This window comes from Taudactylus pleione, unplaced genomic scaffold (genome assembly GCF_031769625.1).
Source record: "Taudactylus pleione unplaced genomic scaffold, aTauple2 ptg000889l, whole genome shotgun sequence".
In the NCBI taxonomy this organism is placed as follows: Eukaryota; Metazoa; Chordata; class Amphibia; order Anura; family Myobatrachidae; genus Taudactylus; species Taudactylus pleione.
The window spans coordinates 1560951-1579618 of NW_028285290.1; the positions used below are offsets into that span (position 1 = coordinate 1560951).

An 18668-nucleotide genomic window follows, 5' to 3' on the forward strand; every position below is an offset into this window, starting at 1 on the left:
GGCTGGTGTCAGATCAAAAAGTTGCACAGAATTAGTTCTTTGGTAACAAGAAAAACTGGAGGTATTGTCCTTCTAAATACTCCAGGGGGAACAGGAAAAGCATTCCTCCTAACTCTAATCTTGGCCAAAGTTCATAGTCAAAAGCAGATTGCAATTGCAGTTGCCTCCTCAGGTATTGCAGTAATATTGCATATACTACATTGTTTATACCTGTTGAGGTAACAGTGTCTAAATACTCTATATAAATGGATAGATCTGTTCTTTTCAGGGCTAAAAGTTAGCAAACAGTGGGGTCCTTTTCAGGGTCAATGGAATGGTATTATAATCAAGGACAATGTAAAAAATGAAGGCTGCAGATGGACTTAGCCTTTTATTTAGCCAGATAATATGGTAGTATATATACAATGAGCATGTCGGTTATGTGCAGAATGTCAACATGTGAAGCGCTGACATTCTTCATAGACTGGCAGCGGAGGGTTAGGGGGGAGGGGAGGTTAGGGTTAGGCACTAGGGGGAGGGTTAGTGATGCTTGCTGCCAGAAGCACAGCTGAAAGTCCTCATCAGCTGACTGTTGGAGCTGCTATACCAGGTAGGTCACCACTAGACCACCAGGGACATTTTGACATTTCATCAGTGTGGACATAATGAATGTTGATGCGGTCAAGGTCGAAATTACTGCCTAAAGAACTAGACCAGCTGTGAAAAGTGTTGCAATATCGGATAAGTGAGACCACTTATATTTTGTTTTTTTATTTTGTTTTATGCTTATATATTGTTTAAAAAAAATTATACTACCACAAAAAAAAATGGGTGGGACAGACCCTAAGAGATTACACAGGGTAATAGCAATCCGAGGCCAGAGTACACTGGACCCACTGTACAAGTCCAAAACTTAACGGTAGCACTCATTAAATTGCAGTGGGCAATATACAGTACTGTTTTTGTAACTAGGGTAAATTAAGCATTAGATGGGTGAAAATCAATCCATATTGAGAAAAGGCCTAAACATAATACAGTAGGGTTTTTTAATTGTCTGTACATTTTTTTCTGTTACATTTCAATGCTTTTTAGTAAGTAGAACTAGGAAGTGTAACCTAGACATTACTTGATGTGCAGTTTTGTATTAAGAAGATATACGTATAAACTAAGTTGTGTTGCATTCTGGCAACTTACATACAGTATATGGGAAAGTGACCTATTATTAACAACTAGTGAGTATGGTGTTTAATACACAATTTAATGATGCACACACAGCATGTGGATAATATATGTGGAAAATATATGTACAATATATGTACAATAGTCAGCAATGAGTGTGGCTTGTATAATGCATATTAATAATATGTAATTTTTGTGTGAAAATGACATTCAATTTACATGATATTGAATTGAATTGTGACTGTGTGTGTGACTGTGTGTATGTGTGTGTCTGTGTGATGTGTGTGACTGTGTGTATGTGTGTGTTTGTGTGATGTGTGTATGTGTGTGTATGTGTGACTGTGTGTATGACTGTGTGTGTGTGAGTGTATGTCTGTGTGTCTGTGTGTGTGTGTGACTGTGTGTGTGACTGTGTGTGTGAGTGTGTGTGTGTGTGTGTTTTTGTGTATGTGTGTGTTTGTGTGACTGTATATAAAATGTGAGCTTTAGAAATAAGATTTTTATTCATTTTTAATTTATTTCAGCAGCTGCCCCTACTTACAGTCTTCTCTCTGTCACATATAATCATCTCTTCTGTGGAAACACACCTGTCACAATAACAATTTACTGACAGAAAGTATAACATGAATTGCCTACATACTTTTTTCCATATGTAACTACTTTCCTCTTGAGTAATTTACTTTTACTGTTTTTAATGTTAATATTGCTTAACTTTCATGTTTGCTGCACCTCCCACATGCTATTAGCCTCAGATGCATGGCAGGAAGTCAGATGGTAGTAGTTTAGAAGTAAATGTTGTCTTTGCTACTTACCACAAGGGGAAAAGCTGAATTGCTTTCACGTTTTTTAGCTTTCAACTAAATAAATCTTTATTTAATTTTTAAAGACACTAGTGTCCTTTTTTATTTTGATCTTACCTACAACTGTTTTTCTATGTTAGCAATGGTTCCCTGTAGCTGTTAAATTCAAAACTGAAATGCAAAACTGGAATGCATAGTAATGTTTTATTTATTGTAATGATTTGAATAGTACATTTTCTACTCTTTCTTACCAAGGACAATTACGAGGAAAGATTTCTTAGAGATGAACAAGCAAAGTTTATAAGTCCAAAACCACATCCCGCACCACCACAACAAGTACAAAGGAAACCACTCTCTCACAGGCACATGCAAGTTAGGGCGAAGCCGGCCCCAAAGCCCGTCATCCGTGGGGTCACATTTTACAAGGCCAAAGTTACTGAAGATGACAACGACTTGGATGAACAGCGTGAGTGAAACGTTATTTGATCTCATGAATGGCGGCTTTATTTGCCACATAAATATTTGTTCTCATTTCATTTGGAATAAATTAAGTACAGAGTATATATCCAGTAAGAAAATGTTCCCAAATTACCTTGACACTCAATTTACTGCATATTGCTCAAAAAACACTCTATAAAGGTAGTGTTGGAAAGTAAAAGTAGTGATGTTAGAAGAATAATATTTTACTGATTGAGTAGTAGATGATTGGAACCAATGTTCCAACAGATGTACAGTGCAGTTAGGAAAACACCAACATTTACATGTGATGGATTATACACAGGTCTTATCTAACAGTAAACTACTAATTGATGTAATGGAAAGGAAGATATAGTTATTTTCTGCCATATAGGAGACCCATAAAACCCAAACATGAGGCATCATCCTGACTTAGTAAAGTGGGTGAAGTTTGCCATGCTGGGCATGGCTTCTTATTTAAGAAACATTTGATTGGCATTCTTGGGTTGCCACCTATGCTTGAACACTAATTTAGCTAGCAAACCTTGGACACATGTATATTTTGTTTGAAGCTGACAGATACTGTGTCTGATACTCAGACACTAGCAGGCATTAAACATATAGGCATTATTTATTAGGCTGCAATTTTTAAACCAATGGATACCTCGGCGGCCCAGTAAGCAAGTTTGTTTTAGTGTTACAGATAGATCTGAAGTGATGGTAAAGGAACTAATATTGGTACTTGATTACTTTTGTATTTATTTAGGTTGGTTATCATGTGTTTGTATTTTTTTAATATACAAAAGAAGCTAATTAGATTTAATTGCCCTGCTGATTACAATAGCACTGATATTATATTTCTGCTTATTGTTTACCAGTCTTTTCATTCCTCAGTAACCTTCCTTATAACAATGAATTGCAATATTTTCACATTTTAAGTGCCTCTTTTATGTTCTATATTGCAGTGCAGACAGATTTACATATACTATAACTAAGCTTAGCTTATTATCACTCTTCTCATTGTTTTACTATCTCATTCTGTCAAGGTTATGAAGTCAGCATGTCATAATGCTAAGACGTATTATGTTGACAGTTATGATGTCATCATTGATGAAATTTCGACATCTAACACATGAACATCTTCACAATGTTGACATCACAAATGTAGACAAGTGAAATGCTGGCAATTTGTGAAATGCAGACATACAATGCTTTAGGGACATACTTAGCGTCGCAAGCTCAGTTTTGTGACATTATCCACAATTTGCAACATAAGCTGCAACCTGTGACTAAAGCCACAACCACCAGAACATTAGACACTGCTGCCGGGTAAGAGTATGGTAAAGGCTAGGAAAAGGGGTAGGCTTACGGTACTCACCGCCGGAACAGCTGCATCGCCACATTGTCATTTATCAACATTGTTAGCATGACTGAATTTCATCAGTGTTTATATGCTCAATGTCGACATACTGAACATGTTGACATTCTAACTGTCGACAAAATATAACAATAATGGCAAGAACAATCTTTTCTTCAATTAAGTAATGAAATAAAGCAAAATAAAAAGTTGTGTTCAGATATCTATGTTTTGTAGCAGCACAAACCTATCCCATACTCTAGCCAGTGGATGTAATATTGATTCAAGGAACTGCTATGTAAATGGAACTATTCTGGCGTGCATACTGTATCTTCTCCTGGCAGTTACTTAGAAAGCTCCATAACTGCTCTCATTAGTTTAGTGTACCCATTCTATATTACTTTATACGCTGAACCGGGGAGGTCTTACTTGGCAGAAATGGGCTATTTGCAGGCTTGTTCTTTGCTATATCTTCTATGTTATCCCCTAAAAACACAGCAAAGTGGTCTTGATTGAAATAATTGCCATGTCATTGAATTACCCAGTAGTATGCCCAGTTTTGGAGCAGCTTATTTGCTTCTTGCTATTGTCTCTAAAGAGAATAGATTGGAAATCTCCCTAAATCTTCTAAATAGTTTTGTGTCAATATTTTGCTGTAACACTTCATTATGTCGCTAATATCAATCAGTGCTGCATTTCCAGCTACTTTTTTCTCCAGTTAGAAGACAGTTGTTACTTGCCTAGTAATGCACATGTGGTTTGTCAGAAGGTGAATGGAAACAGTAATTTGAGCAGACAAGACATGAGGACCCAAAGTGGATCAGCTATTCAGGGTTGTATAAGAGCTTTGAGGGCACTTGAGCAGCAGACCCTCCCACCATAAAGCAGGCTTCCCCAATATATGTTCCAATGTGTCTGCTTGCGTGATGCACCGGTGCGACCATGTTCAACCCATGGCATCATCTTTCTGGTGATGAATTCTGAAAGACATTGCATGCACAGGAGAGAGCAAAGACTCTGGAACAATGACAGAGTCTTTGCTAGGTCTTGTGTGGCACCATCTTTTTGAATGTATAACTAGCAAGTTGGCAATGTGGGACAAGCATGGGGAAGTGGTGTACCGCATGGACAAGCAAAGTGGTCAGTCCTGGGTGCAGGGTGTGTGGCGCGGGGCCCCTATGGACCAATGGGCCTGTGTGCACTGCACTTGCTGGATCCATGATCAAGAGTTCGGTATGACATCCCAACAGTCAGAATACCAGCAGTGGGATCCTGAAAGTAGAAATGTCGGCGAATTTCTGTAAGTATTTTCACGCTAACCCTTATCCTAACCGACCCTTCCACAGGCTAAACCTAAACTTCCCTTTCCGCAGCCTAACCCTAATCCCCACTTCCCACAGCCTAAACTTACCCCCCCCCCATAGCCTAACCTCATACTTACTGTTAAACTTTGTAAGCATTCTGACCCATCGGGATACCGCCATTGTATTGTGAGCATCAGGATTCTGACTGCCGAGGTGCTGACTACACCCTATGATCAATATGCCACTGCAGCTTTTGTAGTAATGTCAGTATGCCAGGTCACTCATTCGATACCATTAACTTTTCAAATCCCACCTCGGTCCAGAAACATAGAAATGATGCCACTAATAAGGAAGAGCTGAAAATTTACTTTTTCATCTCCTCAAAGTTCTCAGTTTTCTTCCTTCCAGCAGAACCCCTACATCAACTTCCAGTTTGAAGATTTGCCACAACTTCAATGCTAGTATTATCAAACTACCATTCCTCAACTACTGAATGGGAAAAGGAAAGCTTACCAATACACATACCAACATTATGTTGCTGAGTGGCATAATATCATCAATGCAGATGGTGCACTTTACATACATTTCTAAAGACATTCAGGAATTAATATGACATGTAGAAACATAATGTGTCATGCCCAGCTGTTATTACTTTTCCAGCATATACATTAGGGTCATGAACAGTGAGGTCTTATGTGAGGGAAATCCAGAAAGTAAAGACCATTTGTGCATTCCCGCTGCACAGGTAATGCACCCTCCCCAATTCATGGATGGGGAGTCTCCCAAAGCTATTTTTGTTATGAATCACTGGGAAGATTCAAAGGAAGAAGTAATTAAAATTCATCATTAGAGGTGTGAATTGATTGAGAGAGAAGCTTTGAGGAGTCTATTGATAAAGAAGCTTAGAGGAGTCAATTGATAAAGATGCTTTGAGGAATTGATTGATGAAGAGTCAATTAATACAGAAGCTTTAAGGACTGGAGTGTACTTGACTGGAGTGTGGCCTGATGGCCAAGTTGCAGCCTTGAGGGTTGATATAAGCTTGGCTGGTGACAGCCTTGTGGGCTGATGTGTACTTGGCTAGTAGCAGCCTTGAGAGCTGATGTGTACTTGGCTGGTTGCAGCATTGAGGGTTGATGTGTACTTGGCGAGTTGCAGCCTTGAGGGTTGAGGTTACTTGGCTGGAAGCAGCCTTGAGGGCTGATATATAGCAGGGAATCCACACAGATGCTGGAGTGAGGCAAAGACTGCTGATATGTTAATAACAGATAGTTTATACAGATGCTGAAGTGCAGCAGAGACTGCTGTGATGTACTAGCAGAAAGTCCAAATAGACACTGAAGTGCAGAAGAGGCTGCTGATGTAACTAGCAGATAGTCCACACAGACGCTGAAGTGCAGCAGAGACAGTTGAGATACATGCTGGACACGAGGAGCTGGAACATACAGGAACATGAACTTGCTCACAGGAACTGAACCTATGTACTGACCGCTATAGCCAGTATCAGAGCAGAGAACCAGTGGGGGGTAAAAAAGTAAGAAGATCCAATCGATACAGGGAGGAGGTGATGGAGCAGTAAGGTAGGATGACCTCATGGAGAAGTAGCCTGGCGAACTCGTATCCTAGCAACAGCCGCGAGAGAGCCACCTGGAGTACTTATGTCAAACAAGATGTTATAGCAGCTTGTGACAGTACCCCACCTTGACAAGGGGTTAAGGAACCCCTAAAACCGGGTTTATTGGGGAAGTTGTCAAAAAACCTTCATTTCAAAACAGGAGTGTGTAAAGATTTTTCAAAGACCCAGTAATGCTCCTCTGGCCAATACCTCTTCCAGTGACCCAAAAATTGTAAACCTCCTTGTGAAAACCTGCAATCCAAGATTTTCTCCATGCTGAACTCTTGATGTCCCTGGATGAGTACAGGAGATGGTCTAGCTGGACATCTGAAACTGAACCTCGAGGAAGAAAAAAATGTTTTTTAGTAGAGAACAATGGAAGGTATTGTTAATCCCGCGTGTTAGGCAACTTCAGCCGATAGGTAACAGGATTGATCTGAGAGATGATTCTGAAAAGACTGATGCATCTAGGACCAAACTTCTGTGAATGTTGATGTTCTTAGAGGACAGCCAGACCAGATGTCCAACCTTGAACCTGCATGGCTTGCAGTGCCTATCAGCCAATGTCTTAGAGCGGAATGATGCTTTGAAAAGACATTGACAAACTTTTTCCAAACAGAATGGAGCCTAGAGACTGAATTTAAAAATTAAGTTCTTCCAGAATTAATTTCAAAAGAGTTAACTCTAGGATGCAATCTGGAGTTACAAAAAAAGGAGAAATCGTGGAAGATGAGTGACAAGAGTTATTGAAAGCGAATTCTGCCAATGGGACATCCAGTTATTTTGATACTTGGAGACAAAACACTGGAGATATTGCTCCAAGGACTGATTGACCTGCTCCATCTGTCTGTTAGATTGAGGGTGAAAGAGCGTCTGTCTTGAGATTCCTAGAGCCAGATCGGAAAGAAATAATGTAGTTAAAATGGATGAAGAATAGATCCCAATGTGCTTGTCTAGCATTTAATCTCTTCGCAGTTTCAATATACTGTATGACAAGTACTTATGGTTGGACAAGTCTAATCAGATGTTTAGCTCCTTCCAACCAGTGCCTTCAGTCTTCAAAAGCCCATTTTATGGCCAACAACTCTCGATTCCCAACATCATAATTTTTCTCTGCTGGCGTAAATTTACAGGCACATGGATGAAACTTGTTATCCTGGGGACCCTTTTGCGACAAGATAGCGCCAACACAAACTTCGGAAGCATCCACTTCAACAGTAATAACAATAAACAAAAGATCCTGATCAGAATGACAGAGAACAGGACCAGTGATGAAAGCAGTCTTCAAGGAATTGAAGGCCTGTACCGCCTTCACAGGCCAGTTTGCTATATCTGCCCCTTTTTTAGTCAATTCTACAATAGGAGCGACAGTGGAAGAAAAAGACTTGATAAATCTGCAATAATAGTTTGCAAAACCAAGAAAGCGCTGGATGGCTTTTAGAGTGTTAGGCTGGGCTCAATCAGAGATGGCTTTCACTTTAATTGGATCTATAGAGAACCCCTGGGAAGAGATGATGTATCCCAAAAGAGAGACCTCCTTCACTTTGAACTCGCATTTCTACAGTTTTGCATACAGATTATTTTCTTAGAGCTTGCGTAAAACCTGTCTCACATGTTGACAATGTTGTTCCAAAGACTTTGAAAAGATGAAGATATCCTATAAGTATACGATGGCAAAAACTCCAAAATCTGGATCAGGTGATAGGCCCCTCGTAGATTGATCTTGGAAAAAATGGATGCCTCACGAAGTTGGTCGAAAAGAACTCATATTAATGGTAATGGATAAGAGTTCTTAATGGTGATACTATTTAACCCTCGGAAATCAATGCACGGTCAAAGTGATCTATCCTTGTTCTGCACAAAAATGAATCCAGCCCCAACCTGTGATTTGGAGGGACGGATAAAGTCCTTCTGAAGAGCGTCTTGGATGTACTGCTGCATAGATTGACTCTCAGGTAGGGACAAAGCATATAACCTGCCTATCGGTAGTTTGGCTCCAGGCTGAACCTCAATGGCACAGTCATATTGATGATGTGGAGGTAGAGTATCAGCCGGCATCAGAGCAGAGAACTAGTGGGGGTAAAAAATGGAACAAGATCCAATCGGTGCAGGGAGGAGGTGACAGAGCAGTAATGTAGGAGGACCTCATGGAGTAGCAGCCAGCCCGGCATCCTTATCTCCTAGCAACAGGTGCGAGAGAGCCTCCTGGAGTACTGATGTCAAACAAGACGTAACGGCGACTTGTGACCGTTTTATAGGTGATCTGTGAGTGGCGTGCTATTATGGTTGTTTTTGGCGATGTTGTGCATTGTTAAAATTAACTCATTGATACAAAATCCCTCTGACAGTGAATTGCGGGGTGTTATTCGATTCTTCAAATGTGCAGAAAGTGAGATCTACCAACATTTATCATTGATTAAAGCATATATGTGTATGGTGAAATGTTTAATAATGGACAAAGAAGCATGACGAAGCACTTGTCACAGATTTGGTTGGCAAGTTTCAATCAGCTACCTCCTAGACCAGAGATGTTCACCTTTTTCTAAGCTCAAAGAGTTCCTGAGCAGAAGATGTTTTGAAAGTGATGAATTAAAGCTTGCAGTCAACTACTGGTTTAATGGACTGGAGGCAACATAGTCTAACAATGGAATTCTAAAGCTCATGGACAGATATGATAAATGCTTAATGAAGGATGTGATTATGTGGAGAAATAGACAAAGGTACTCTGTGTTTAAAAAAAATGAACAAAAATTTGTTTGTTTGTTTTTACAGCCAACCAGTCTTTATTATAACATGTATATTCCAAAATAGTAACAAGTGTAATGGTGCTTTGAGATAACAAATAAAACAAGAAAATACTCCCCTATTTAATGGAGATCTTGTAATTCAGTGGAGATTCTCAAAACATATACGAAAGGGAAACAGAACATATATAATAGTGTAAGCCTGTTTTAAGCATGAAATAATTTCCAAGATCACAATCCAAGTGAGATTTAATATGTTGGGGATGCCCCCACTCATTTGACTCACAACTTTATAACTTGTATCTTAATGTTCTTAATCAAAGTCTTTAACTTGATCACCCTCTTAATTTATGTGGGGTTGCCCCCTATAAATCACACTCACAAATTACTCCTTGAATTTTGGGCATATCTCAGGTTCTTTGAAGTAGCATTTTCCACCACCTTGGATTTGATTATAAAAGGTCTTAATTTTCCAAATCACAAAAAAGGGGTCTAATCCCTTCAAAAATTGACAAACAAGTCCTCAAAACAAGGAAAAAACATAACAATAAAAAACACCACTGGGAAAAGGTATATAGTACTGGACCGTTAGATGTTAGGGATCCAAAAATTGGTCCACAGCACAGGTGATTCCCTTTCCTCAGTCAGTGCAAGATAAATATAAAATAGCCAGCAGTCTCCACCAACGCGTTTCGACCCTCAAACGGAGTCTTTTTCAAGGTGTGGTGAATAGCTGGCTCCCTCTTCTTATATACCCTATTCAATGATACAATCAATTAATTATCCAATCCCTGTGAAAAAAAACCCTATAACATGTATAAATACAAATTCTTCCTAATATACATATGTTCAGACTGTATAATACATATTGACTGTGTCCATCCTCCCGCTTGTCTCCGGCGTTGATTCCAGAAGTGATGTCATATCCAGAACCTTGTGCGGCCACGTGTTATCCCAGCACTTCTGGGTTGTAACGTCATCCGGAAGTGACGTTCCGCGCTCTATTATACTGACATCCCGGCTTCCTCCGGATATCGAATAGCTGCCATATGGTTATAGACAATGTCCATGACTCATAGAGGCCATATTATTGTAGACAATGTGCTAATAAAAACAAGACATAAAAAAACGCTGTTAATAATTCCATAATGAACATAAATATACACATATATAAAAAGGTAAAATACCTTAAAATACTTCGAAAATCACAGGAACCATTTAAGCTCAAAATAATTATTTAAGCCGTTAGGAATTAATATATTAAACATATATATGAGCTTCATCTCTGTTTTTGCTAAGGAGCTCATTATGTTATTGCATCTCTGACTATTTTTAACCTGTTTAATGCCGATAAAGTTTTTAATCCCTTCTACCGAGCAAGTATGTTCTTTTTTTTACAATGGGCAGATAGGGAGTGTGTTTTTACACCTTTTTTCACATTCCTAAGGTGTTCCCCGATTCTTATCTTCAGGGATCTAGTAGTTCTCCCTATATAGTTTTTGCCGCAGCCACATTTTATTGCATAAATAAAATTTTTCATATTGCATGTAATAAAGTCTTTAAAAATGTATTTATAACCATTAATCAACACTTCCTCATATTTCCTCCCCATAGTGCCTTTTATATTTTTACATCCGATGCAAGAACCGCATCTGTGGAAACCTTTTGTTAAAATCTTACCACTTTCTACTTTACTTAAATGGTAACTATTCACAAGACTATTTTTAAGGTTAGATCTCTCCTATATATCACAGTGGGTTTTTCAGGAATTAGTTTGCCCAAAATGGGTAAAAGTGACCAGTGCTTTTTCAACATATTCTCTACTTTCCTGTGTTGGGAACTGAAGTTTGTTATGAAGGCCCACTTAAATCTTTCCTCTCTTGGTTTTTTATTCTCATCTTTTCTTTTCAAAAGTAACTCTGACCTTTCCATTGTTTCAGCCTTCTTTACATCACTGTCTATTTTTTCTTTTTCATAACCACAGGCCATAAATGTTTCTTTCATTTCTTTGGCTTGTTCCTGAAAAATCTCTATCTCTGTACAGTTGCATCTTAAATGTCTAAACTGGCCATCTGGTATTGAGAGAAGCCAATTTGAGTAATGACAAATTTCAGATAGTAAAATAACAGACTCAAAATCTTATATCCTTATATACTATAGTTTTTTGTATGGATGGATCCTTCTTTAATATAAACAGAAACATCCAAAAAATTTATCAAATTTTGTCAAATATCAAATGTTAACTTAATATTAAAATTAAAAAAATAAAAGTATTTAAAAATTCACAGAAATAGTTTAAAATTTGACGGTCACCCTTCCAAATGAAACAAATTTCATCTATATAACGTGACCAGGACACCAGGTTTGCTCCAAATGGGTTATTATGCCACACAGAATTTTCTTCCCTATGGCCCATGAAAATATTCACATAGCTTGGAGCAAACCTGGTGCCCATGGTGGTTCCCATCTTTTGTAAATAAAAAGTATCTTTAAATTTAAAATAATTGTGCTGTAAAATATAATTAATACTAGTTAAAATAAAATCCTGTAGCTCATTAGTCAAATCTGTTTTTAATAGACTTTGACTGCATTGAGACCTGTAGTGTTTTCTATAATTGTATACAATGAACTTACATCCGCACTAACCAGTCACAGGTCATCTTCCCAATTTAAATTTTTAATAATGGTTAAAAAATCACTTGTGTCCTTTAAATGCGATCTATTTTTGGCCACTAAGGGCTGAAGATAAAAGTCCACATATGGGGAAAGATTTGCAGTCAATGACCCTATGCCAGAGACAATAGGACATCCCGGCAGATTTACCGGGTCCTTGTGTATTTTAGGCAACATATATATGACCGGAATTACCGGTTCTTCTGGAATTAAAAATTTAACTACTGATTTTTCTAAAGTTCCATTTTTTTCAAATGAATCTATAAATGTTAATAATTCTGCCATAAATATATTTGTCGGGTCTCCCCTCATATCCTATATGTCAATCTGTCATCTAGCTGTCGCATGACTTTTTCATAATCTGGGGTGTTCATTATTACCACCGCACCCCCTTTATCCGCTGGTTTTATAATTAGACTATCGTCATTCTTCAGTTTCTGTAATGCTATTCGTTCTTTAAATGTCAAGTTGAATTTAATCTTACTATTTTTTACCTCCTTGATTTCCTCAGCTATTTGCATATTAAAGGCATCTATATAACTACCTTTTAAATAAGTCGGGTAAAATATTTATTTGGGCTTAAATGGGGTAGTGGACCTTACCACCACAATACCTTTACCAATTTCTCCTTCTTTTAGTAAGAAAAATTTCTTAATAGTTATTTTTCGAATGAACTTTTGTAAATCCACAAACAATTCAAAACTATTACACTTGGAAGCCGTGGCAAAATTTAAGTTCCTTATTCAGTAATGAAATCTCAGTCGGTAACAAAGTATATGAGCTCAGGTTAAAAAAATTTACTTTTCCCTGTGTATCTTTGTCCATTATTTTATTGGTATTTAGTTCTAAATTATCTTTTATTCTCTTTCTTTTAGTCATTTTTTTACCACCTCTTTTGCCCCTATATTTCTTTATCTTTGATATTGATATCTTTGGGTTCGTCCTAAAAAATGATTCCAAGGTTTGTAAGGACTGTCATTCTCCAATGGCAAAAACCTATTTTCTGTTCTTAGGGGAAAAGATTCATCCCTATCTCTTTCTACATGCGGTAACCTGAATGGGTCTATCCTTTTTCGTCCATAATTTTTCATTCTCCATTCAGGATCTGATGGAGGGATATACCTTGGAACTAATTCTCTTTGTGGTCTCCTATTCTCTAAAAAGGGTTCCCTGTATGTTTCCCTTATAGGTTTGTTATATCTCTGTTGATAAAATTTAGGTGTTTTTATCCCATTTTGAATTTCCTTTTTATTCTCATTTTTAGTGATTATTGGATTTGTTCCCTCTCTCATTAATTCAGTTTCTTCTTTATCTCTTTGAGATTTCTTTCACTTTCTTTCCCTAAGTATTTTTTCCATGTTCATAAGTCTAGATTCTATTATTTTTTCTTTATCCTTATAATCTGTATATTCTGAGAAAGGTTGAATAAGAATTTTATGTTGTTCAATTGTTTCCTCTAATTTCCTTAAATCCCTACTTCTTTGTTTCACAATTAGATTCATAAGAGAAAATGAACATTCTTAAATGATAATATTCCATTCTTTTTTAAAAGAGTCAGACATGCTGGAAAAAGAAGCCTTTTTATCAGTTCTTAATCCTCTTGGAATCATTTTATTCGCAAGATATTTTTCCAGCATGGCTACCTCCCACCAGATTTTACTTTCTTTAAGGAGGTCTTTTTTCAATTTGTTCATAACATTTCCCAGATCCTCATCTGATACATCTATGTCATCAGGTGAAGAATCAAATAAAGATTCCAAGAGATAGAGATTTTTCAGGAACAAACCAAAGAAATGAAAAACATTTACGGCCTGTGGTTATGAAAAAGAAAAATAGACAGTGATGTAAAGAAGGCTGAAACAATGGAAAGGTCAGAGTTACTTTTGAAAAGAAAAGATAAGAATAAAAAAGCAGGGGAGGAAAGATTTAATTGGGCCTTCATAACAAACTTCAGTTCCCAACACAGCAAAGTAGAGAATATGTTGAAAAAGCACTGGTCACTTTTACCTAAGGATCCCATTTTGGGCAAACTAATTCCCGAAAAACCCACTGTAATATATAGGAGAGATCCCTAACATCTAATGGTCCAATACTATATACCTTTTCCCAGTGGTGTTTTTTATTGTTGTGTTTTTTTCCTTGTTTTGAGGACTTGTTTGTCAATTTTTGAAGGGATTAGATCCCTTTTTTGTGAATTGGAAAATTAAAACCTTTTATCATCAAATCCAAGGTGGTGGAAAATCCTACTTTAAGAACCAGAGATATACCCAAAATTCAAGGAGAAATTCGTGAGTGTGATTTATAGGGGGCAACCCCGAATAAATTAAGAGGGTGATCAAGTTAAAGACTTTGATTAAGAACATTAAGATACAAGTTATAAAGTTGTGAGTCAAATGAGTGGGGGCATCCCCAACATATGAAATCTCACTTGGATTGAATAGGATTGTGATTGTAATCTTGGAAATGATTTTATGCTTAAAACAGGGTTAAACTATTAGATATTTTCCCTTTCCCTTTCGTATATGTTTTGAGAATCTCCACTGAATTACAAGATCTCCATTAAATAGGGGAGTATTTTCTTGTTTTATTTGTTATCTCAAAGCACCATTACACCTGTTACTATTTTGTAATATACATGTTATAATTTTGTGAGGATCGGTGATACTCATTTTGTTTCAGAGTGCATAGGCAGCATTGATGTGCATACTAGGATATACAGTTTTCTGAACCAGTCTTTATTGTCTGGATTACCCTTGTATATTATATTTTGAATGAGCTCTCTCCTCCAATCATCGCATAAACCTCATCATAATGTGAAGCAGTGAGCATTAGTAATGTGTATTAAATTGTATGGATTATTGGCTGCATTCTTATGGCCTTGATACATGCTTATTCTGAAGGTCTATACCATTATACAACAAGCCTCATCATTGCACTTTCCCTCACATTTGTGCAGTAAGTTTTTGTCGTGGCATACCTTACCAAGGCTTTTTAATTTTAATCTGATGCTACATTCCTACACTATTATTCTAGGACCATGTACAGATTGACTAAGGGAGGGCAGGTGAGGCACTTGTCCAAGGTGATGGAGTGAAGAGGGCACCAGCATCGGGGAGCTGCGGCGATGTGATCATATCAAATTAAGAGCATGATCAATTCTCCTTTAAATATCTGGCGCTGCGGCTCCCTGCCCAGGCAGTGTGCAGGTAGTATGGTGGGAGGAGGCAGGTGGGTGAAAGGAGGAGGAAGGTTGGACCAGGAGGTGGAGACAGGAAAAGGAAGGTGGACTGACAAGATGTTGAAGGAGGGGCCAGGAGGAGGAGGGTTGGCCAGCAGGAGGAGGCAGGCAGGTCGAGAAGAGATGGGAGGCAGGTACCAGGAGGAAGAAGGTGGGCTGGCAGGAGGAGGCAGATGGGCTGAAAGGAGGAGGGAGGCAGGGTCAGTTAGAGGCAGGTGGAGCTGGGATTAGAAGTTATTCAAGCAGCATCTGCTGAAGAGCCTGACCAGAGCTAGCCTGCTCATCATTGTCTCTCAGACTGTGTGACCTACATATGTTTAAAATAAGTACAGTAAGTGGATGGATTTACGTTTTAATTCTTAGGGCTATCCTGTTCAGTTCAAACAGGGTGAGGTTCCAACAGCGTGGATATGCTGTCAGCAGCTACGCAGCTTGCCACCCTCATGTCCTGATCTCGCCCTGGACTTGCAGATTTTTGTAAGCAGCCTCATGGGGTTGCGAACAAAATTCAACAGGTTTGGAGGTACCATAAGTGTGGAATATAGCCGCACATATTGCGCTGCTTGTTGATTTACGGCTAATAGGATGGAGCCTTTTGCATCACAACAAGTTTTTCTAAGTGATTTAACCAGGGGTGCAGGCCGGGGAAGCTTGGGGCTCAGCAGTCAACTACATATCAAACTTATCTCAGAGGCTATAAGCTGTATCAATAGGCTGCACGGATGCACCTCTGATGGACCCTTCTCCTCACAGCTTTGGCATACAGAGACATGTTTCTTCATACAGCATTCAATAAGCTTTAAATCACTATGCAGCTACTTGGAAGAAGGAGAAGCAGGGGAAAGTGGTGGCCAGCAGCATAAACTGATATAGAACTTATCACATTCCAGGGGCCATGCTGTATGGCTGTGATACTCTCTGTATTATATGGTGGTCACTGTGATGTCCTCTGTATTCAATGGTGGTCACTGATACTCTGTATTGTATGGCAATAACTGCGATTCTCTGTGAATTGTATGGTGGTCACAGTTATTCTCTGTATTCTAAAAGTGGCACTTGTTTGCTCTGTGATGGGTAAGGTAGTACAGGCAGCTTTACTTTCCACTGAGTCCATTAACTGAGGAGCTTAGTGGGGCGCTGGGCAGAGTCTTTGATCCTGGTGACAGCAAGCCTAGCTTCACCCCTGGAGAGGAAAAGTGCCTTATTCAGCAAGGAGCGCAAAGGACAGAACGCACGCACCCACCGCGAGAATATGCTAATCAATGCATATGCACGGAGACAGCAGCACAAGATGCAGACACCCAGGTTTATATTAAGCCGCCCATCTCCCTTTACTCATAGCCTGATCAGAACGCAAGTTAGCGGAAACATCGGTAACATCGAGAACCATCGACCACATTTGCATAATAGTGGTTGACGAGACCTCGCACAGGATCTTGGCAACTTCCTGTGTGCATGATGTCTCATAACTGCGTGTGCACGATGTCTCATAACTGCGTCCGTCGCCACACTGGCTTAATTATGGATGCCCCTAAAACAGCGTCCCAACGCACAGGCACACCTGCTATTGGTGCCTCCTAATGATATTAAAATTGCTTATTATATTTCCTAATTCAACATATGAGTAACCAATTCCTGGCAGATTTAGTTATGATAGCATTAGCCCATCCAGGGCCGTTGAGAGCTTGGCCGGGCCCGGGTAATGGAAGGGGTGTGGCCTAATTGTGGGAGGTGTGGCCACGCCCCCTTGAAAAAATAAATAAATAATTATGATTTTTTTTTTTGTCCGGCGCTGGGCCCCGCTGTAAGCCCCCTAGCCCGCTGCCAAGCAGGAGGGGAGCGTGATCAGTGTGATCGCTCCCCCCCACAGCCATAGGAGACTTACCGGCTGCTGCAGCAGCCGCGAGCAGTCTCGCACAGCAGCCCAGCTCAAGCTGTGTGCTGAGCTGCTGTGAAGAAGGGGGGGCCACGCTGGACCCGGGCCCTACCAGGCCCCTCTAGTAACGACGGGCAAACTGTACCCGCCCCCCCTCTCGGTGCCCAGGAGCCCTTCAGGACTACAGTGGGTTGATGCCTCCGCAAACAGACCCATTTCTTAATTTACTCAAACAAATATTCAATAAATATATCAAGTTGTTCTTAAAGTAGCATAGTACAATTATTTTATGGACATTAAATATGTCATTATATATTCAAAAGTAATGCTATAAAGATTTCCTCCACACTTATGAATCTAGTTTTAGTATTACCAAATACTGTATGTGATCTTTCTCAATGATGGGATGCCGTCATAAGGTTGACATTCACATTGTCGAAACCACAATTTGTCGACACCACATTTGTTGAAATGTCGTCAAACAAGTTGACATTTGCGGAATGTCGACATGTTCACAATGTCGACAAGTGAAATTGCAACAATTTGCTAAGCATACTGCATGTCACAATTCCCATGTCGACATTATAAATGTCGATCTAGTATACCACATCCCTGATGGATCTACAAGGCTAGTAACAGTGGTATACTTTTTTACTTATACCTCTCACTTATTTTGCCATAGTTGGACCTGTCGATGATTACTGTGACATGAGGTTATCGTTATGAGGTCTAGAAATGTATAGCCTTTCCAGATAACATATTTATTAGCATCATACTGAAACAAAAGTCTACAAATTTATGTGCTGCTGTACATTGTCATTACCTAGTAAAGGACATGTTACACTGACGAAACCTATCCATACAAACTTTTATGCACAAGAATACACTGTGAAGTTTTCGTATAACATTTTGCACCGGGAAAGCAAGTTTATCCTCAGACTCTGCCTCTCTGTTGACTTTGTTTAGATACCCAAATTATTTTAGTTGTTGTTGAACATTTCCAATTTTCATATTCAATCTATTGCCACTACTCAGCATCTTTAGCCCTGGGCTGGCCTTATCTAGCTCCATCTTTCCACTTGCACACACTTGGCACAATAATAATGTTCTCATACCACAACAGAGTTTCCTAAATTAAATTAAAGTTATATATTTTCCCATTTACTCTCATTGAATAGGTGAAGTCTTACAAATGCCAATGGTTTCCATAAATTCAGTTGCAAGTTGCTCAAGTTTGTATGATAAATTAAACACTTTCCAGTTATAAAAGTTAAAATTGTGTAATGCCTGACTCATGCTATGAGCTGTATATTTTGTAATAATTCCTTGTACTCCTAAATTTAGGTTGATGATAGGTACAGTAGCTCATGATCCTGTAAGGTGGCATCTTGGATGTCACAGTGGCCAGGATGTGTGCCTAGCTAGAAGGAGTGTGACAGTCAATCAC

General features: G+C 38.9%; 1 protein-coding gene across 1 annotated transcript in view; it reads left to right on the plus strand.

Moving 5' to 3' along the window:
- OLFML2B (olfactomedin like 2B) overlaps positions 1 to 18668 on the plus strand; it is a 208348-nt gene that overhangs the window by 133570 nt on the left and 56110 nt on the right. Inside the window, exon 5 of the mRNA XM_088459049.1 lies at positions 2214 to 2424. Coding sequence (XP_088315175.1) covers positions 2214 to 2424 — 211 coding nt within the window. The remainder of the gene's footprint in view (positions 1 to 2213; positions 2425 to 18668) is intronic.